Source organism: Glycine soja, chromosome 2 (genome assembly GCF_004193775.1).
Source record: "Glycine soja cultivar W05 chromosome 2, ASM419377v2, whole genome shotgun sequence".
In the NCBI taxonomy this organism is placed as follows: Eukaryota; Viridiplantae; Streptophyta; class Magnoliopsida; order Fabales; family Fabaceae; genus Glycine; species Glycine soja.
In genome coordinates, this window is record NC_041003.1 from 33,792,995 (window position 1) to 33,815,805 (window position 22,811).

The window sequence follows — 22,811 nt, forward strand, 5'->3', positions numbered from 1 at the left end:
GAATTTGTTGTTTTTAATTCATGCATTCTTAGTGCTAGATTAATTGTCTCTGCGCTTAATTTACGTTCATGCTTAATGATCGTTTATGAGTAATTGGTGTATGTGATGCTTAATCACATAATGAATGTCGTATGTTGAATTTCGCTTAGTAATTTAATTTAGGGTTCGATTAAGTGGTTAAACTGATAAAGGATAAATTCTCAAAACCTAGGATAAGAGACTTGCTTGTGAATCAAGGGGAAGCAACGTATTTTAATTCTGATATTTTTCTAATTCAATTTTACTCGCTATTTAATTTACAAAAGCAAACAACCCCCCCCCCCCAATTTGTTACTATTTCCTACTATCTGTTATGAACATTGGGTTTATCATTGCTCGTTGGGAAACGACCTAGGATCACTTCCTAGTTACTACATTTTAATGTTTATTTGATTCAGGTACGACCTCGATCAAATTTGGCGTCGTTGCTGGGGAGCAGTGTCCAAAGGTTCATAATAGCTGGTGTCGTGTTAGTGTTTAATTCTTGTGTTAGTGTTTAATTCTTTCGTGTTGTGTCAGTGTTGTTTAGTACCTTGTTATTTTGTTTAGTGAATGTTCTGTTTTAGTTTTTCTATTCAGCGCTTCCCCTGTTTCAGTTTTGGTGTTTTGCTGTGAATAGTGTTTTGCGATGGATTTTTGCGACCACCCTTGCTGAATTATTTGGGATTTTTTGTTTTAGTAGCTAGAGTTGTTATTTTTGGCTTAATTTTTTTGTGGTAACTTCTTTTAATCCATATTTTGTGGTAAAAATAGCTAGAGCCTTTAGTTTGGTCAGATTTGAAAGTTCCAAAAAAGTAGCGAATTTTATTTTTGTCAAAACTTCAAACGGCCATAACTTTTGCTCCGGTTATCAAAATCACAATTATTATATATTTATTTGGGGTAGAAAAAAATTTCCTATCCCATGGAAGCCTGCTATAGGCCAGCTGAGGTCCCCATCGTCCGAAAAAAATGATTCTGTCAAAAGTTTTTTATTTTCCAAGTTTTATTCTCTTATTTTTCTTAACTTACCATTTTTAGCTTCCATAGTTAGACTTTGAATTTTCGTATGAAATTTTTTATGCTATCTTCTCATCATTTTATAAGGTTGCTCACAAAATTTCAAGTCATTTGGATATCATTTAATGGTAGCTATAGTTCAAACCTGCACTATTACTTGCATAAGAAGGCAACTAGTTGTGCATGCTGAATATAGTGTATGACTAGAGGCAATCCATCTGACTTACAACCCTTTGATCCTGAGATAGATAGGACATTTCATAGATTAGTTAGACATCATTTAGTACCTTTTGAGCATTCTGAGCATTCTGTTATTGGTGATTTTGAGCATTATAGTTTTGAACATTCTGAGAACATGGCACAACCTCCACCCCGTGAGAGGACTCTAAGGGAAATGGCTGCACCTGATTTCACCTACGAAAGCTTGTGCATCCAATACCCTGATGAGGATGTCCTATATGTTCTTAAAACTAGACTGATTCATTTGCTTCCAAAGTTTCTTGGCCTTACAGGTGAAGACCCGCTCAAACATCTGAAAGAATTCCATATTGTCTACTCCACCATGAAACCCCCAGATGTTCAGGAGGATCACATATTTCTGAAGGCCTTTCCTCATTCTTTAGAGGGAGTGGCGAAGGACTGGCTTTATTACCTTGCTCCACGGTCCATCATGAGCTGGGATGACCTCAAGAGAGTATTCTTAGAAAAAAATTTCCCTGCTTTCAGGACCACGACCATCAGAAAGGATATTTTAGGCATTAGACAACTCAGTGGAGAGTGCTTATATGAATACTGGGAGAGATTTAAGAAACTATGTGCCAGTTGCCCTCACCACCAGATTTCTGAGCAACTTCTCCAATATTTTTATGAAGGACTCAGTAACATGGAGAGAAGTATGATAGATGCTGCCAGTGGTGGAGCCCTTGGAGACATGACCCATGCTGAAGCCAAAAATTTAATTGAGAAGATGGCTTCAAACTCCCAGCAATTTAGTGCCAGAAGTGATGCTATTGTCATTAGAGGAGTGCATGAAGTAGCCACGAATTCATCTTCATCGGTCGAGACTAAGAAGCTTGAAGGTAAACTAGATGCCTTGGTTAACCTGGTAACCCAACTGGCCATGAATAAAAAATCTGCACCTGTCACCAGACTCTGTGGTTTATGCTTCTTTGCCGACCACCACACAGACCTTTGCCCTTCTGTGTAACAATCTGAAGCAATTGAACAGCCTACAGCTTATGCTGCAAACATCTACAACAAACCTCCTCAACCTCAACAGCAAAATCAGCCACAACAGAACAATTATGACCTCTCCAGCAACAGGTACAATCCCGGGTGGAGGAATCATCCCAACCTTAGATGGTTGAATCCTTCACAACAGCAGCAACAACAACAACAATAACCTTATTTTCAGAATGTTGTTGGCCCAAGCAGACCATACGTTCCTCCACCAATCCAGCAGAAATAGCAAACAGTTGAGGCTACTCTGCAACCTTCCCTTGAAGAACTTGTGAGGCAAATGACTATGCAAAACATGCAATTTCAACAAGAGACCAGAGCCTCCATTCATAGCTTAACTAATCAGATGAGACAATTGGCTACACATATAAATCAACAACAGTCCCAAAATTCTGACAAATTACCTTCTCAATCTGTCCAAAATCCCAAAAATATGAGTGCCATTACATTGAGGTCGGGAAAGCAGTGTCAAGAACCTCAACCAGCAACATCTTCTTCATCCACAAATGAACTTGCCCAACTTCACTCTACTCCAGAAAAAGATGATGACAAAAATTTAAAGAGTAAGTTACCTAACTATTTCTATGCAGGTGAACCTTCCACTGGTAATTCTGATTTACAGAAGCAGCATATCCCTCTTGCATTCCCTCCAAGAGCAATTTCCAACAAAAAAATGGAAGAGGCAGAGAAGGAGATCTTGGAAACATTTAGAAAAGTAGAGGTAAACATACCTCTGCTGGATGCAATAAAGCAAATTCCATGATATGCTAAATTCTTGAAGGAGTTGTGCACTAATAAGCGAAAGCTTAAAGGAAGTGAAATAATTAGTATGGGCATAAATGTCTCCGCATTGATTGGTAAATTTGTTCCCCAAATCCCTGAAAAATGTAAAGATCCAGGTACATTCAGCATACCTTGTATCATAAGGAACAGTAAGTTTGACAATGTCATGCTAGATTTTGGAGCTTCTATTAGTGTTATGCCTCTGTCTATTTTTAATTCTCTATCTCTTGGTCCCTTGCAGTAAACTGATGTGGTAATTCATTTAGCTAATAAAAGTGTTGCCTATCCTCCTGGTTTCATAGACGATGTCTTAGTTAGAGTTGGTGAACTGATTTTCCCTGTTGATTTTTATATTTTGAATATGGAGGAGGGATTTTCTAAAGGATCAGTTCCCATCATTCTAGGAAGACCTTTTATGAAAACTGCTAGAACTAAGATAGATGTATATGCAGATACACTATCTATGGAGTTTGGTGATATAACTGTTCATTTTAATATTCTTGATGCTATGAAACACCCATCTGAAGATCTTTCTGTATTTCATGTTGAAATAATTGACCATATTGTTGATTAATACATGACTGATCTTCATTCTAATCTGCATGCCTGTCACTCTTCATGCATTGAATCTGAATTTGTACTTGATCATATGTCTGAATTTGATGTTGAAAGTGAATCTTAATTTGATATTGATTACATGTCTGGTCATGTTTTACCTCTTGAGATTGATTTTATAGAGTCAGATAGAACTAACCATGTTTCAAGAAGTACACATACCTCTGACTTTCTTTATGAGGTACAGGCTAAGAAACCATCTCCTTCTACCATTATCAAGCCGTCCACACCAGAATTGAAGCCTCTGCCATCAAATTTAAAATATGCTTACTTGGATGATAGCAAAAGTTTTCCAGTAATTATATCTGCCTCCCTTGCTGATGAGCAAGAGGAGAAGCTGTTGTCAGTCCTCAAGAAGGACAACAAGGAACAAGTTTTCCAGTAATTATATCTGTCAACCCGGTGATTCTTGATGTAGTGAAGAAGAAGGTAACCAAGCTTTTGAACAGATGCTTGAACACCTGGCGGATAAATCTTACTACTATTTCCTTGATGGTTTTTCTGGTTATATGCAAATCACTATTGCTCCTGAGGATCAGGAAAAGACCACATTCACCTGCCCCTTCGGCACTTTTGCCTATAGGAGGATGTCTTTCGGCCTGTGCAATGCCCCTGGTACCTTCCAACGGTGCATGATTAGTATTTTTAGTGATTTTTTAGAAAATTGCATAGAGGTGTTTATGGATTATTTCACTGTATATGGATCTTTTTTTTATAATTGTTTGGATAGTCTGGAAAAGGTTTTGAATAGATGCACTGAAACTAACCTTGTTTTAAATTTTAAAAATGTCATTTTATGGTTGAGCAAGGTATAGTTTTAGGCCACATTATTTCCAATAAGGGCATTGAAGTAGATCCTGCAAAAATTTTTGTTGTTTCACAATTGCCTTACCCCTCTTGCGTGCGAGAGGTGCGATCTTTTTTTGGTCATGCAGGATTCTACAGGCACTTTATAAGAGATTATAGCAAAGTAGCCCTTCCACTATCCAACTTGTTGCAAAAGGAGGTAGAGTTTGACTTTAATGATAAATGCAAAGAGGCTTTTGATTGCCTCAAAAGAGCACTGACTACCACCCCCATCATCCAGGCACCCGATTGGACAGTCCCTTTTGAGCTTATGTGTGATGCATCCAATTATGCATTGGGGGCTGTCCTTGCTCAAAAAATTGATAAATTGCCTAGGGTGATATATTATGATTCTAGGACTTTAGATGCTGACCAAGCGAATTATACTACTACTGAGAAAGAGCTACTAGCCATTGTTTTTGCTCTTGAAAAATTTCGTTCTTATTTGCTTAGTACTCGCATTATTGTTTATACTGACCATGCAACTTTAAAGTACTTGTTGAAAAAGGCTGATTCAAGGCCTAGGTTAATCCGATGGATGCTTTGGCTCCAAGAATTTGACTTGGAGATTCGTGATAGGAGCGGAGCACAAAATTTAGTTGTTGATCATTTGAGTCGGATCGAACATGTGTCTGATGAGGACTCACCCATTCGGGATGATTTCCTGGATGATCATTTATATATATTGTATAGTATTTCTGATTCTCTTTCTACTCCCTAGTTTGCTAACATTGTCAATTATTTAGTTGCTTCTGTTTTTCCTCCCTTAGCATCTAAGGCTCAAAAAGATAAAATTAAAAGTGATGCTAAGCATTTTATTTGGGATGACCCCTACTTGTGGAATTTGTGCAGTGATCAGGTCATTAGATGATGCATTCCAGATCATGAGACTGACTCAGTCCTGCAATTCTATCATTCTTCCGCACCGGGAGGTCATCTTGGTGTTCAAAGGACAGCTCGCAAAGTGCATGATTGTGGCTTTTATTGGCCCACCATCATTAAATATGCGTGGAAGATTTGTAGCACTTGTGAGCAGTGTCAGAGAGAAAGAAGTGCACTTACATGGCGACAACAAATGCCTCAGCAACCTATGCTATTCTGTGAGGTGTTTGATGTCTAGGGTTTGGAGTACCTAAAGCAATCGTTAGTGATCAAGGAACCCTTTTTTGCAACAAATCAATGCATGCCTTGCTTAAAAAGTACGGGGTTGTACACAGGGTATCCACACCATACCACCCCCAAACCAATGGACAAGCAGAAATCTCTAACAGGGAGATCAAGAGAATTTTAGAGAAGATTGTGCAGCCAAGCAGGAAAGATTGAAGTACCAGGCTTGATGATGCTCTTTGAGCACATAGGCATACTGGGCAGTGAAGACCTACAACTTCTCTATGGATCAAGCTGGTGAGGAAAGAAAGTTGCAACTGAGTGAGTTAGATGAGATCTACCTAGAAGCCTACGAGAATGCCAAGTTCTACAAAGAAAAGACTAAGAAGTTCCATGATAGCATAATAATTAAGAAGGACTTCATGGTCGGGAAAAAAGTGTTATTGTATAATTCTAAGCTTGGACACATGAGTGGTAAGTTGAGGTCTAAGTGGATTGGTCCTTTTGTTGTTACTAATGTTTTTCCTTATGGTACAGTTGAGATCAAAAGCGACTCCACAAACAAGAGCTTCAAGGTCAATGGACACCGACTTAAGCCATTCCTCACAAACCCTTCTTTAGTGGACGTAGTGGTGGAAGAGACTTCCCTACTCCACCCTACTCTTCCTCCACCATGACTTAGGGAGTTTTTCTTTCCTATCTCCTTCTTTACTTTTATTACATTTGTCCGATTCTATTTGATGGTCTAATTGCTTTTAATCTTTTAATTGTGCTACATTGAGGACAATGTGTTGTTTAAGTAGGGGGGAGTTCTTTGGTTTTGGTTTTGCTAGTTTTGTTAGTTTTGTTGGGTTTTTAGTTTAATAGTTTAGGTCAATTCTGTTTGCATGTACAACTTTGCATATTTTTCTTTGAATTATAGGATATGTTCAAGAAATGGGTAATTGTTCTGAAAATAAAAGTCTCTTGACATTTTGTGATTTGAAATCCTTGTTTTTCCTCTACATGTCATGATAGTTTTGAAAGCTCAATTTGAAAGTGATAAGTTTACCTTGTGAGAATTTGAGCCATCCATCATCATAATCTTTTGGTGTGTTTTGCCCCATTGATTGCTTGCACAATAGCCTTGGCTTGATTCTTGTTGATGCTTCCTAATTCACATGCATATTTGGAAATGATTTAGGCAATTTTGTTCTTATAAGCTTCTAGCCAAATGGACTTAACTTGAATTAATTCCTTTGATAGCCCCTTTGAGCCTATGTTCCCCTTTCTTTGTTTTGAAGCTCATTACAAGCCTTAAATGAAAAACCATGATATCACCTTACCCTTAAGGAATTTTGGAGCTTCGGAATTGTTTTAGGAATAAGTGTGGGGGGGGGGGGGTATGTTTCATTGGAAGATATGATTTTTGGCCATGCTTAATGTTCTATTTTGGCCATGCTTGATGTATATATATATTTCCTAGTTCTTGCTTTAATCTTAAATTTCGTATTGTTCAATCCAAAAAAAAATTAAAAAAAAATTTCAGTTTCTACAAATTCTTCAATTTCGTACTGTTCAATAAAAATAAAAGAAAAGAAATGAAGTTGAATAAATGAGGTCTTGTTATGAGGACTTGATTTGGGAGTCTTGGTTGATTTTGTTGATATTAGAGGGTTTGGGTTTACTACTTGTGCTTAATTTCTACTTATTCCCCATTGCTCCTCTAGTCCTTTGGGATTTAGCTACTTATTCCATATTTTTCCCTACCTTGTCCTTGGCCCCATTACAACCTTAAAAGACCTTCTGATCCTCATGTGCTTGTGTTTATGGGTTGATTGTCAATTTTAGAATCTTGCCAAGTCTATGTGGTGTTTCTTTTCATGGGTGCTTCGAGAGTAAACAGTAGCCTAGACACTTGAGAGATAGAGTGTATATCTTGTGAGGCTTTATCACTTTTCATTATTGAGCAGATTTACTATTTTGCCATGATTGGGTTGCTTGGATGATTTTCATGAATGTCTTGACTCTTTGGATCTCTTCATGTTAGATGTTACCCATTCCTTTCATTCCTTGTTGTTCATTGAGAAATATGTAAATGTTTTGTCTGTCTCTCTTTGATATCCTTGGACTTTGTTCTTTATTTCATTTTGCCTAGGAGTGCAAAAGGCTAAGTATGGGGGGTTTTGATGTGCCATTATTTTCTCCTATTTCTTAACCCTCTTTGCACCATTTTAAGTACTGATTCATCTTAATTGTCAAATTAATTAGGCAGTTTTATTATTTAGGCTTGAATCCAGAATTGGGCTTGGACTTGAAGAGGGCAGACTATTTTATTCTACAAAATTAAATCTTATCTTATCTTTATCTTATCTAGATATTATTTAGATTTGATCTCATCTAGATATTATTTAATCTAGATCTTATCTAGATTTGAATTTAATTTATTTATGGGCTTGGATTTAAAACAGATTTGTAAGCTTTGGGGCTGAAAAACTATATAACAGCACCAAGGTTCTAGTTTAGCTCCTTCTCTCTCTTCTTCTCTCTCTGCTAATTTCGTTTTTTAGTTTTAGGCTTTTCTTTGAGACATCTTTTCGTTTTACAATTCCAATAGCAATAAAATTTCGTTCTTCAATTTATAAGTTCGTTCTCTATTGATTAATGGAAGGCTAAGTCCCCATCGTTGCTTTCTCTTGAGGATCAAGCACAATTCTCTTTGAGGTTCTATTATTATTGTTACATTCTATTCAGTTTTTCCTCTTCACTAATTACTCTGAATTTGTTGTTTTTAATTCATGCATGCTTAGTGCTTGATTAATTGTCTCTACGCTCAATTTACGTTCATGCTTAATGATCGTTTATGAGTAATTGGTGTATGTGATACTTAATCACATAATGAATGCCTTATGTTGAATTTCGCTTAGTAATTTAATTTAGGGTTGGATTAAGTGGTTAAACTGATAAAGGATAAATTCTCGCAACCTAGGATAAGAGACTTGCTTGTGAATCAAGGGGAAGCAACGTATTTTAATTATGATATTTTTCTATTTCAATTTTACTCGCTATTTAATTTACAAAAGCAAACAACCCCCCCCCCCCAAATTTGTTACTATTTCCTACTATCTGTTATGAATATTTGGTTTATCATTGCTCGTTGGGAAACGACCTAGGATCACTTCCTAGTTACTACATTTTAATGTTTATTTGATTCAGATACGGCCTCGAACACTTGCCCATCAAAGCAAATTATGAGGTATCTATATCAGCAATTAAATACCTAATAGTGAAGCTCCTTGAGAGATAGGCTTGACCAAAGGTGATCATTAGGTCTACATAGCTTCTAGTCTATACTTTTTCTCCTGCAAAACCGAGGTCTACATAGCCACTAGTCCAAGAAGATTGGGATGGAGATGCAAGAAAAGGCCTTAGGGTTCTCATGAGCCTTAGGGTAGATTTCGGGCTCATGAGCTAAGTATGAGCCACTTATCTTTGAACATGTTAGATTAATATTTCATTATTTTTAGGCCTTGTATTTAGGGCTCCATAGTGTAGGTAGGGTACCCTAGAAATGTAGGATTTTTTAGTCCTTGTATTTTAGGGCACCTAGACTAGTTTTTGTATTAGGGGTAGTTTTGTAATTTTACATGCATTAAGTGAATATTTGATGTGTGTGTTGGGAAATAAATTTCATTGAATTGGGAGAAGCCCAATCCAATTAAATTTTAAAGGGGGAGGTGAGCATTTGCTTGTTACACGCCATTACCACATCATATAGTCACACTTTGTGCATGTCCTTCATGTTTTACATGCCTCATAACACCTAAGCACACTTAGTGGAGAATCTTGGACTAGTGGGCTGAACCATAGCTAAAATTCACTAATCATAATTAATGAAAAAGACTTTATCCATGGCTTTTATCCATGGCTTCCTATGGTGGTCAGCTTCTTCTAGACTCATCTTCTCCTTGAAGTGGCATCTCCAATCATCTTTCTTCCTTCTCCATTCTACTGCCATTGATCTTCAAGAAGCAAAAGACTCCATTGATAAAGAAGATCCAAGGCCTACAAGCTCCACATGGAGCTACATCACTTGGTCAATGAGGACCTTGGACACCATGAAATTGGTGATCACGATGGAGACGATCATAGGGTCATCTTGGTTGATGGGATTGATGCCTTTGAAGTCTCTTTCGATGAATGTTATGGAAGAAAGTCTTCTTGGAGATTGTATGTCGACACAATTGATGTCAATGGCTCAGATGGTGTGGAGATGATGCTTTCGAGACTAACTAGATATCCCTCCATAGGAAGATCCACCCACAATGGTGTTGATTACATTTTCGATTTGTTACGCATGCTCGTTTTCCTGCTCTTGTTGAGGTTGATGTTCCCATCTTTGCTGGTGATGCCTTTGTCTCCGTCTGTCTTATGCTTTTTCCCTCCTTCTATGTGCATCATGGTTTTTGTGCTGGTCCTCTTGGTGTCGTCCGGGTTTTGCTCCTGCTAGGTTATTGTTAGGCCTCTTCACAAATTAAGCTAGATATCCCAGCTTGTATGAGTTCTTCAATTTTATTTTTCAGAGACCAACAATCTTTTGTATTGTGACCATAATTGTGATGGTACCTACAGTGTTTGGTTCTGTCTAACCTTAATCTTGGAGGAATTGCCAGAGGCAGCTTTAAGGGTATATGAGGTGTGTAACGCTCATACCTGGGTCCCCTTAGGAGAGGATGACACTTGTCTAGCTTATACTTCTTGTCCAACTTATGTAATTCAGTCCTGGTGCCTACTTCTCTTTTGTCTCACTTTTCTCTAGCTTTTTGGACCTTGTTTTTGAATCTTGACATCTCCTCTATTTGAATATAGCCTTTGGCTTGCTCGCGTAACTTGTTCATGTTGTTGGGAGGTTTTTTTCATAGACTATCTACGAACTTTCCAGGCTATAAGGCAAGTAGCATGGAATGTAGTTCTACTTTAGGGTTAAGATTCCTGATCTAGACAACAATTCGTCCAAACCTGCCCATGAACTTACGAAGTGATTCGTTTTCCGCCTATAACAGACTGGTCACATGACCGACTGCTTGCATACTGAGAGCTGAAACGTTCGACAAAGGTGTCAAAGCTGTCGATGGATTGTGGAGGGAGTCCTTTATATCATGTCAATGCTACCCCTTTGAGGGATGTTGGGAAAATACGACACAAGATTGCATCGTTGTTGGTGTAGAGATTGGCTTAGGTGAGGAATGCGTCCAGGTTCTCATTTGGATTGGTAGTTCCATAATAACACTATTGGTTGAGTGATTTCCAACCTAAGGGCAGGTCGACTTCCATAATTTGATCAATAAAAGAATGTCGGCAAGTCGTTCGCCCTTCATGGTGGTGTATGTACGACAGGTTGGGATCGTCTTGGGTGTTGATGGTGTGTCAGGGGTGCAATTCCCCTGGAATACATTCATGCATTGTCTAGGGCATCTAACATGAGCTTCCAATTGGTCATGGTCTACCTTAAGCTTTTTGAGCTCCTCTTCATGGCAATGTCCCATCTCTACAATACGTGTTTGTAGTTGTTGGAGAGTGTAGTTGTTTGTCATGGATGTTGGGGGAGGAATGGAGCTCTCTAGACGTGTCTCACATCTGAGGATAGGCTGCATGCTAACCATCGGTGAAAATAGGTAGTGAGGTAAGTTTTACCACGACCCAATGGTGGGTGCCAAATGTACTTACCAAAATTTGGAGCTAAGCAACGTCAGGATCAACGTGGCCAAGATGGGCTCCACGATCTCACATGTCGGACTGAAGGTACCCTTTGTTATGAGAACATGAGGGGGGACCTACAAAACAAAGGACTCCGATGCTCAAGTAAGTACGTAAGTGAATTGAGAATGTAATGAAAACTGAGATAGAACCTAGTATTTATAGAGTCGGATTGCAACTTAGGGTCCTTATTTGTAGGTACTGTTACAATGGTGTAACAACCCTTGAAAATAATTCCTATCTTGTAGATAATAGCTAGTAAATAAGTCGTGACTTAGAGATAATTCATCTTTTATAGATAATTAAGTATCTGCCACTTGATAAGGGGATTGTAACATTATCATTAATATTCAAATATTGCGGTGTTTAGAGATAACTTGTCCGTCTAGTCGCTTGGCTACTAACGACGATGTGTTCATGCTCTTGCGGCAGGACTGACATGGAGTGTTGACGCATATTGGAGTTTCACATCACTTGCCATGTCCATTTTGTGGACCTTGGATAGTATATAATAGTGACTCCAAATTATCTTAGTATAGGATTTTATCTTTTTAACGATAGGTATTATTTTAGGAGCAGTATGGGCTAATGAGGCTGGGGGATCATATTGGAATTGAGATCCAAAGGAAACTTGGGCTTTTATTACTTGGACTATATTCGCAATTTATTTACATACTAGAAAAAAAAAAATTAGAAGACATAAATTCTTCAATAGTTGCCTCCATAGGTTTTCTTATAATTTGGGTATGTTATTTAGGTATAAATCTTTTAGGAATGTCTCAATGTTTTTAGCAATATTATTTTTTGTGTTGCTCTGATGTTGGTGATGAATAAATTAATTAACATAATTCAATTTCTGTAAAAGGAAAAAAAAAAGAGGAATTAAACATCCTTACAATTTTTTTAAATAATTTATATATGTTTAATCAAATTAATTAAAGTCATAATGTGAGTCTTATATGGGTTTATTTTTGTCTAGAGTTTCTTAGAAAAATGCAACATAACTTATGTATTTGTCCACCATCCTCCACGCTTTTAGACAAACTGGGTTCGAAAAGAAAAAGTCTCCCTAAAATCTATATCAAATAATTTTATCAAATGCATCTGACATGAATTTGACTGGATTGTCTTGTATGTTTACTTGATATGGAAAATATAAGTCAACCTTTTAGACAAATTCAATAGCGTAAAGTAACATTGTCTTTTCTGTAAGACTAGATCAACGTAATTATTAACTAATCAGAAGTTGAAAAGAATGAAATTTAATTATGATCAAAAGTATTTGAAATATATTCTCATAAAATTAAGTATTCTTTTATAAAAGTATTTTCTCCGATCATAAGCAAACATAAAAACTTCTTTTTTAGAATAATTACTAAATTATTTTATACTTGAACAATTACTTTTTTTTTAATTTCAAACAAATTGGTTTATAATACTAGTCCACGACGTAAAATTGGTCTACAATAAAAAATTTACTTTCATAAGGAAGTGAGTCTGGACGTAAAATACCAGTCCACGAACCGTTTTTATCTCTGAAAAGATATTTTTTTTGTAAAAATACTAACATTTTTAATTAAAACTAATAAATAAATAACAAACAACAAATATGTTTAATTTATAAAAAAAACAGTGATTTAGTAGGAAAAGAAGATTGGGTTGTAATAGATAAATCAATATAAATCTTTGTATTATTTACTTTCATTTTTTTCTACTTTAAACTGACTTAGGATTTAAATTGGATTTTATTTTGAAAACTCTGCCTATTTTGCAAAATCTATTTTCATCGTTTGAAAGTATTTTTGTGGAATATATTATTTGTTTACAAAGATTCTATTCGTATGAGTTTTTTTTTTAAAAAAAGACTTTAAATTTGTTTAAAATCACTTCTTATCATATTTTCCTTTACAACTCCTAATATATATTTAATATATCATCTTGTGTTTTTAATATCAATTTAACAATTTAACTTAACTTTTTGTATTTTTTAATATACAATTTTGAAAAATTAGTATTAACTTTAATTTGAATATTTTTAAAATTATTAATAATTTATAAAAAAATATATCACAATATAAACTATCCATCATAAATCTAAAATATAATTTATATGTTCAAAATATTTACTTATTGTAAATTTTTATTATTACAAAATTTATATATATTTTAAATTATAAATTAAATTATATAAAATAAACATTATTTTGTGTAATGTTATGTGTGTTGTGAAAAAAAATTTAAACAAAATTCTAAAGCAGAAAATTTAAATTCATATAAAACTTCTGGAGTGTGGCACACGGGTCCAGACTATAAAATAAAATAATTTTTATTTAAATTTAATATATAATTAATTAATAAATAAATGAAAAAATTGGAAAAGCACCAGGAAAGTGGAAGTGAGGGGCACTGGACACACTTAGTCAACTAAGAGATAAATTTCTATTCTTCACGGCAGACACGGAATCCCTCACAAATTAATATATACATTTTCGACGTCTTGGATCGGGCTGCTGGCATATTTTTCCTACTATTAATATATACATTTTCGACGTCTTGGATCGGGCTGCTGGCATATTTTTCCTACTCATATCACTCTCAGAGTAACATGCCAGAAATCTTATGCATGCACGTATCCTTAAAACTATTGGCTTAAATACATATTTTCCTCTTAAATTAATTGATATTTTAACTTTAATTTTTGTTCTTATTTCGTTAAAATATCATTTCGCCTCTCATTTTTTTTATAGTTTTTTTTAATCACTTAAGTTTAAAAAATTTAATCTATTTTCTTTTAGTGTGTTTTTGTTAAATTAAATGACCTAATTAAATATTTTTGAAAAAAAGAGATAAAAGTGAATTCAATAAATAAACTAAAGAACTAAAAATATAATTTAACCAGCATACAAGACGTAGTTTTCCTTTTTATCTATGTAAAAAACTACATTTTCTTTTACATAAATGTAAAAACTAATCTTGCATATTAGAATTTCCACTGTTTTAATCATGGGGAATTAAAATCTTTTTTTATATTATAATCAAACTTTTAAAGTTGTCTTTGTAAGGAGTGAAACCAATTTTACCTTTGTTTTTTACATCAAAGATCCATACTTAAATCCATGTATTTGTAATAAATAATTTCTATATGTTTAATCTTATTAAAGTCTTAATGTGAGTCTTATATGGGTTTATTTTTGTCTAGAGTTTCTTAGAAAGAAGCAAGATAACTTGTGTATTTGTCCACTATCTTTCACGCTTTTAGACAAACTGGATTCGGAAAGAAAAAGTCTCCCTAAAATATATATTAAATAATCTTATCAATTGGATGTGACATGAATTTGACTGGATTGTCTCGTATGTTTACTTGATATGAAAATATAAATCAACCTTTTAGAGAAATTACTTTTTTAAAAGAATGAAATTTAATTATGATCAAATATATTTGAAATATCTTCTCATAAAATTAATTATTCTTTTAAAAAAGTAATTTCTCCGATCATAAACAAACATAAAACTTATTCTCTTTTAGAATAATTACTAAATTATTTTATACTAGAACAATTGCTTTTTTAATTTTAAACAAATTTGTCTATAATTAATAAATGTTAATAAAAAATTTATTTTCATAAGGAAGTGGGTCTGGACGTAAAATACCAGTTCACGACCCGTTTTTGTCTCAAGATAATTTTTGGACTAATACTAACATTTTTAATTAAAAGTAATTAATAAATAGAAAATGCTTATATAAATAATTAAAAAATAAAATTGTCAGAATCTTTGTGACATCTCTAGATCCACATGACTTAAACTTTCAGTTATAAACCTTTAACAGAAATCATTTTTTATCATACTTATTTTTCGGTTAAATTTTAAATTAGTTATATTCCTTTTTCTTGATTAATGGAAGGATTAAAACAAAAATGAAGCTTTCAGCCATAAACTGTGTCAACAAAAGATAAATATAAAAATTTGATTTAAATAAATTAACAGAATTAATTAATAATAACTAACAAATAATTTTTATTCTAGAAAGAACTAGGACGGAGCACGTTGATGTACCTGGATATTTTCAACTGCACAATTTGGTCAAATAAAAGGATATAACAACTATTTTTATTTAATTTAAATTTTAAAAAATTAAATAATTAATTTAAATAAAATTCTACAACAGAAAAGTTATATTTTATTTTATATATAACTTCGGGAGTGTGGTGCACGGTTCCAGACTTACATCCACAAATAAGTCGGTTACGTGGATATAATCAAACGATTTTTATTTAGATTAAATACATAATTAATTAACAATTAAATAAATAAAAGTTTATTTTTCCGGGTAGCATTCTGAGAGTGGACCTTACGGAAAATGGATCTCATTGAAAATTTCCACCATGCGAACCTCACGTCTTCCTCTCTTTATTATCTAAATTCTCCTTCTCTTACTTTAATTTAAAGGTTAATATTTCATATTACAAAAATGTTACTTAACATTGAACACACATTCAATATGTTTAATTTGAAGTTGAAAATATTATAGTACGTGTTTTAATATAAGTCTAATAAATAAAAAATATAAAAATAAAGATTTTAGTCCATTGATAAAATTATTTGTGCATCTAACATAATAACTTTGTAATAGATTTTCAAAGATGCTCTCAGTCAATGGTAAGAGATAAATCTCTTTATTCTTCACGATAAACACACTCTATACCTCTTATCTTCTAACTTTTTTCGTGGGTAAATGACTTTTTCCTTATATTCGAAGGCATAAATGGTTAACATTATGAAACAATAAAAAATTTGATTTAATCATAAATGTGTAAAATATGCGATAATTATTTTTTTTATTAAATTTTTATGAAATTATTTTATCATTAAGATATAATATTTAAAAATTGATCTGATATTAAATTATAAAATAGAAGAATTGATTTTTATTAAAGTGTACGACAAACATAAATTATCATACTTTCTATATATTTAAAAACTGAATTAAAATTTGTATCTATTAAAAAATTAAATCATCATCTATTTATACATTTTCTATTCATATCACCCACAAATACAAATATACTTACCTGATAAAAATTATATTAAAACATTTTACTACTATCATATGGTGTTATTTAACATTGAAAGTATCCGACAATGGAAGAGTTACCATTATGAATGCCATCAATTTTCAGTTGCATCCTTTATTAAATAATATCATTTTTTACAAGAATAAAATACAAAAAATTATGTCATTTCAATCCCTAGTGAGTTGTCACCTACTATGCAACCAAGTGATATGCCACGTGCTGCTTATGTGACAAACAACGTGGCTAATCACCTTGCTAACGACGTTAATGTTCAATAGATGACAGGGAACTAACTGACTAGAGGAGTTGAAAGTGAGGAACTTATTCATGTTTTTTAAAATAGCATTGACTACTGTGATATATGAGGGGCTTACTCATTTCTAGTAAATCATTTGTTCATTGCTGATCATCAATCTCCGGTGTCGATTCTCGGTTATCCTGGGCGTACTCCCTTAAAGCTTGTTACGGATGTTGCAAAAGAATAAAAGAAAAAATAAATTAATCTTTATTTTATTCTTATGATTTTTATTACGTCCATTTTTTAAATAGCTTTTCATAAAACCTATACTATTTTTCATATAAAAAATGTTACATTGTTTTTTGCACACATTGAAAATAAAATTGGATCGCCACTGATGATGTATATGAGAAAAATATATTTATATTAGAATATGAAAAATTATTTTCTAACATAGTCATAACTTCCATTTCTACTTTTACGTACTTTTTTATTTCAATAATTTTGAATTTAAAAAAATATTTCTAATAATTTTAAAATCGAAACAAACGTATTTTCAAATTTACTTAACTGAAATATCCTAATTAATATATTTTCAAAATGTCATTTAATGTAATATTATACCTTAAAACAAATACAATTAAAATACAAGTCATAACTACCGTGTGGTTGGTTTAAGTAAAAGAAGAGCTGGATCCTTAAGTAAAGATCTTGAGTTTGAAGGTTTTGGATGAAAAAGAAAACTGAGGAGATCATTATTAACTACATTATACCGTGACAGTGAAGTAAATGGTTGCAAGGCGGCTCTCATCCATTTTTAACTACATGAGGCAGCGAAGCATTTCTAGCCTGCTTATAGTTAGCAATGTTTAGTTTTCAGAAAATTTATCTTCTATTGACAGTGTTATTTCTGCTAGAGAAGCCTGTCATAAGCAAGGATCGGTGCAGGGAGAAGTGTGGACGCGTTCATATTGAATTTCCATTTTACCTCAGAAATAACAATTTGAGTCACACCACTGGCCATCATCCTGGGTTCGATCTGTTTTGTAACGATAAAGATGAGACTGTGCTGGAGCTCCCTGCTGTTCCAATTAAATTATTTGTAAAAAAAATAGATTACAAGTCTCAGCAAATCCAAATTTATGACCCTGAAAATTGCCTTCCCAAGGTGTTCTTAAAACTCGGTAATTACTCTATTTATCCATTCAAATTCCAATCAGTTCTTTCGGAGAAGTATAATGTTTCCTTCTTCTTTTGCAATTCAATTTTGTGCCCGATTTGGCGACTATCTAACTATCCATGGATTGATCCTGAATTGATATCTTGCACCAAGGTGGAAGATGTTTTGTCCGTGGAGTGGTTGGATGGTGAGGAGATCATGATCATGAACTCTATCTTGAAATGGTCAAAACCCAACTGTAATCAGTGTGAAGCACAAGGCCAGAAATGTAAATGGAAGAATGGTACCCAAGATGAAACTGAATGTTTCATTTGCCCAACAAACGCCATTCCAACATCAACTATTGTACTCATTGCTGCAGGTATGCAACATATCCATGTTTGCTTTTTACTTTCTCTGCTTATATAGTGCTGTTCTGTAAGTCCTTAAATTTACGAAAATTTTAAATAAGTTTAAGAAACTATAATTTATCAGTCACATTAGTCAATTTTTTATTTTTTTTTTAAATGTAACTTGAAAACTTGAACAACAGTTGGTTTGATGCTTTTTCTGCTACTGGTTAAAGCTTTGTTCTACATGTATGGATATTATAAGATAAAAGAAGAAGACCAGGCTCGGATAGAGAAATTCTTGGAGGATTATGCGGCAATGAAACCTACTAGATTCACTTATGCTGACATTAAGAGAATCACAAATGGGTTTAGTGAAAGTTTAGGGGAAGGGGCACATGGAAAAGTGTTCAAAGGAATGCTCTCCCAACAAATTCTTGTTGCTGTGAAGATTCTCAATGACACAGTTGGAGATGGGAAGGACTTCATAAATGAAGTGGGAATCATTGGAAAAATTCATCACATTAACGTTGTTCGCTTGCTTGGATTCTGCGCAGATGGATTCCACCGAGCTCTTGTCTATGATTTCTTCCCGAATGGTTCTCTTGAAAAGTTCTTAGCACCACCGGACAACAACGATGTTTTCCTCGGTTGGGAGAAATTGCAACAAATTGCTCTTGGTGTTGCCACAGGGATTGAGTATCTCCATCTTGGTTGTGATCATAGAATACTTCACTTCGACATCAATCCTCACAATGTTTTACTAGATGACCACTTCCTCCCCATAATCACGGATTTTGGACTTGCCAAGTTGTGTCCCAAAAATCAAAGCACGGTGTCTATGACCGCAGCAAGAGGAACGTTAGGGTACATTGCCCCTGAAGTTTTCTCAAGAAACTTCGGTAACGTGTCTTACAAGTCTGACATTTACAGCTATGGAATGTTGTTGCTAGAGATGGTGGGAGGAAGAAAGAATACAAATATGTCAGCTGAGGAAATTTTCCAAGTTCTATACCCTGAATGGATCCATAATTTGCTGGAAGGTAGAGACTTTCAAGTTACTATTGAGGATGAGGGAGATGTTCAAATAGCAAAGAAACTGGCCATTGTAGGACTTAGGTGCATTCAGTGGAATCCAAGGGACCGCCCATCCATGAAAACTGTGGTACAAATGCTTAAAGGAGATGGAGATGATTTAATTGCACCTCCTACTCCTTTTGACATCACTGGTTCTTCTAGAACAAATGCTCTTGTTCCAATAAGACGTCAGAATTTCGAGTTGGAAGTTATTCATGAAATAGAAGAGTAAATGATGTTGATAGTCTATTATCCGTATAGGCTTATTATTCTACATGTTAGTTTATTTTTTCCTATTCTTGCATTAATCTTCTAGGATTATACTTTGAGCTTTAGTTTCTGACTTCATGTCTGAATAGAAGATGTATTTTATAGAAGTTGTAAGACCTATCAGCACTGTTAATAGTCTGTTATCCGTGTAAGCTTAACAATCTACTTGTTTATTGTTTGTTAGATGAAGCTTCTAAGGCTTTACTTAAGAATTTTAGTTTCTACACTTGTCTGGATGGAAGATTCTCGTATAGTGCGGACTGTCTTGCAATACAAAATTATATCTTTTTTCTTTGGTTCAATTTGTTAAAAAACTTCGTACCCCATTGCCCAGAGGCTCTTCGTTATGCGAAGGTATGGGGAGGGATATTGTACGCAGCCTTACCCTTGCATATGCAAAGAGGCTATTTCTGGATTTGAACCCATGACCAACAAGTGATCAAGGCACAACTTTACCGCTGCACCAGGTTCGTCCTCCTTTGGTTCAATTTGTTATTTTGTTAAAATGCATTGATGTAGCCTCAAAAACAGAAGTTAATGATCCCTACAGTTTTTGTCTTGCAAAACAGAAGTTTTAATGATCCCGATAGTTAAATTAAAAATATTAGCAACCAATGCATTTTACTAATAAAAAACCAATGCTTTTTTTTATCATTTCTTTAGGATGATTGTTTTGAAATTTCATGACTCACGAGAATTTTACCATTTAAATGTTTGAGTTACCGTTGATAAGCTTTAAAAGTACGTTTGCAAGAGGGTATTTATTCGTTACTCACACGTTACAACTGCTTTGGAATGAACACCACTAAAATTACAACGGGGATACAAACAAGTGCTAAATCATTGGAAAGAAATGTAAACTCGCAGAAATAATGGGATTTTCATTTTTTATAAACATCAATAAATTTACTAGCTTGATCTGACAATGATCTAGAAAATTTTACTAGAAGATCTTTTGTTTTTAATGATTTTATTGGAAGTTTATTTTTTTACTGCATCATATATGTGGATTTAGGCGATATAGAGTGAGTGGTAAGTGACAAGATAGCTCTGCTCGTTTACGTAGAAAAATGATATCTATATAATTCTTCAATAAGCTGCAATGGTAGTGAGGGTGTTTGGAAGGAAGCTGGCATGGTTTCTGGAAACTAATGCAGGGTTGCTATGTTGTTAAGGAGAAAACAAAATGTTAAACTTTGGAATGACATTATGGAAGCGGATGAGAGTGCCATTCGCTGAAAAGATGCTGTTTTTATTAATTGGAGGCAAGCTCGGGCAGCAAGGGATATGTTCCAGGTCCTGTTGATAGCAACTCCCTTGTTATGGTTTGCAAAAACCACTTGAGGGCCATTTAAAATGCAATACTGACCTTGCTCTTTTTATTTGAGAAGTATACTAGTCGGGCATAGGATACTTTCGATCATGATCTAGTACCCTCTCGACCACGATCTAGTTCTCTCAGCCATGGCTTTGTACCCTCTCAGCAAAGAAAGAATCTGGGCATTCGGCCTAGCCAAAATACTTGAATACTCTGGATAATATTTGACAAAGGTGAAACCTTAGATTCAGCTAGATCGAATATCCGAATACCTCCAACTCTCTCATGAAGGAAGAAATCGTAGGTATCTAGCTCGAGCACAGCCTAGTACCCTTCCGATCACAATTTAGTACCCCATCGGCAAAGAAAGAACCTAGGTATTTGGTTAGGCCGAATATCTAAATACTCTTGTTAGCCTAGTACCTTTGGTACAACTGTTACATTGGTGCTTTCATTCTGCAATTGCCGATAATACTCGTTTGAAAGAGCTTTCTACAAAAATGGCTAGGGTTTTGGAAATGCTGGAGGTTGATCAGAAAGACAACAAAGCTTGATTTGAGTCCTTGGAAGTTGCGGTAAAGTCGTTATTGAAACAGAATTCTGGTTCCGGTGAGAACCACAATCTGCCACATCCACCGTTCCAGGTGCGTAATGTGAAGCTCGATTTTCCTTGTTTCGACGAATCTGAAGTGCTCCAGTGGATCTTCAAGGCAGAGCAGTTCTTTGACTACTACAATACTCCAGACCCTCAACGTCTCATGATTGCTGCAATTCACACAGAGAAAAAGGTAGTTCCCTCATTTCAAATGACTAATAGAACTACACTTTTTCAGTCTCGGATTGAATTTACTCAAGCCTTAGAACTGGAATTTGGTCCATCCCTTTATGAGTGTACTAGATCTCAGTTGTTTAAGCTGTCACAAGTAAGGTATATGCATGATTATTATACACAATTCACTGCTCTTGCAAATCGAGTACAGGGTGTTACTAGTGAGGCTTTGATTGATTGTTTTGTTGGAGGACTTAAGCCTGATATTCAACGTGATGTTTACTTCGTTGTGTCTCATTGGCCAATTTATTTGAAGAGAAATATTTACCTAAACACAAACCATTGCAAAATTCATACCCAACCCGTACCCAAAACACAAGCTTAAACACAAACCTACCATCTTCTCAGTCCATCAAATCCACAAGCCTACCTCCCCTACTTCCTAATCCTATAAATTACAATTCAAATGCTCAAAAATCTAGAAATATAAAAAGAATGTCACCAACTTAGATGCAGATTTGCAGAGAGAAAGGTTTATGTTACACTTATGATGAGAAGTTCAATTCTTCCTATAGGTGTCCTAACAAGCAATACTTACTATTACAAATGGATGATGATGACAAGGATTAGTTGCAATTAGATCCTTCTCCTGTGAATGAGGAAGCATTGGGAAACTTAAGCTTGGACCATCATTTATCTTACAATGCACTGAAAGGTTCCTCAGGTCTAGGAACTATGAAGTTTAGTGGTACAATTAATGGCTTGGCAGTACAGATATTAATAGACAGTGGTATCTCAGATAATTTTTTACAGCCTCGCATTGCTAAATGTTTGAAACTCCCAATTGAACCTGCTCCAAATTTCCAAGTATTAGTTGGAAATGGGCATTCATTAGTTGTTGAAGGTTTGGTGAGGCAGCTGGAAGTTAGGGTTCAGGGTCAGTCCCTCCAATTGCCAGTGTATCTCCTTCCAATCTCTAGTGCTGATTTGGTCCTGGGAGCCACATGGCTTGCCACATTGGGTCCCCACGTTTCGGATTATAGCAAACTTACCTTGAAATTTTACAAGGACAACCAGTTTGTACCACTAGATAGTGAGCAGCCACAATTACCTAGCCCTGCTCAATTTCATCATCTCAGGAGAATGCATAATACTCATGCTATAGCTGAAGTCTTTACATTGCAATACAAA

At 34.7% G+C, this 22,811-nt stretch overlaps 1 protein-coding gene and 1 non-coding gene across 5 annotated transcripts; one reads left to right on the top strand and one right to left on the bottom strand.

Annotated features, from left to right (window-relative positions):
• Positions 1-1,771: 1,771 nt before the first annotated feature.
• Positions 1,772-1,878, bottom strand: LOC114404771. Its single transcript, XR_003665145.1, has one exon. It is a non-coding gene; the product is annotated as a small nucleolar RNA R71 (small nucleolar RNA).
• A 15,503-nt stretch (positions 1,879-17,381) lies between these two features.
• On the top strand, positions 17,382-19,828 carry LOC114392807 (rust resistance kinase Lr10-like). Of its 4 annotated transcripts, none has more exons than XM_028354048.1 (3): positions 17,384-17,861; positions 17,979-18,218; positions 18,390-19,828. In XM_028354048.1, exons 1-3 carry the CDS (start codon positions 17,543-17,545, stop codon positions 19,493-19,495), a joined length of 1,665 nt encoding a protein of 554 aa, XP_028209849.1. In that variant the 5' UTR covers positions 17,384-17,542; the 3' UTR covers positions 19,496-19,828. The 4 variants fall into 4 exon arrangements, with proteins under 4 accessions (XP_028209836.1, XP_028209843.1, XP_028209849.1 ...); XM_028354056.1 differs by having other exon boundaries at positions 17,751-17,861; positions 18,011-18,218; XM_028354035.1 differs by having other exon boundaries at positions 17,382-18,218.
• The last annotated feature ends 2,983 nt before the right edge of the window (positions 19,829-22,811 follow it).

Coding starts and splice junctions, on each gene's coding strand:
- LOC114392807 (XM_028354035.1), top strand. CDS start 17,543: ATGTTTAGTTTTCAGAAAATTTATCTTCTATTGACAGTGTTATTTCTG. Junction 18,219..18,389: donor TATTGTACTCATTGCTGCAG/GTATGCAACATA, acceptor CTTGAACAACAG/TTGGTTTGATGCTTTTTCTG.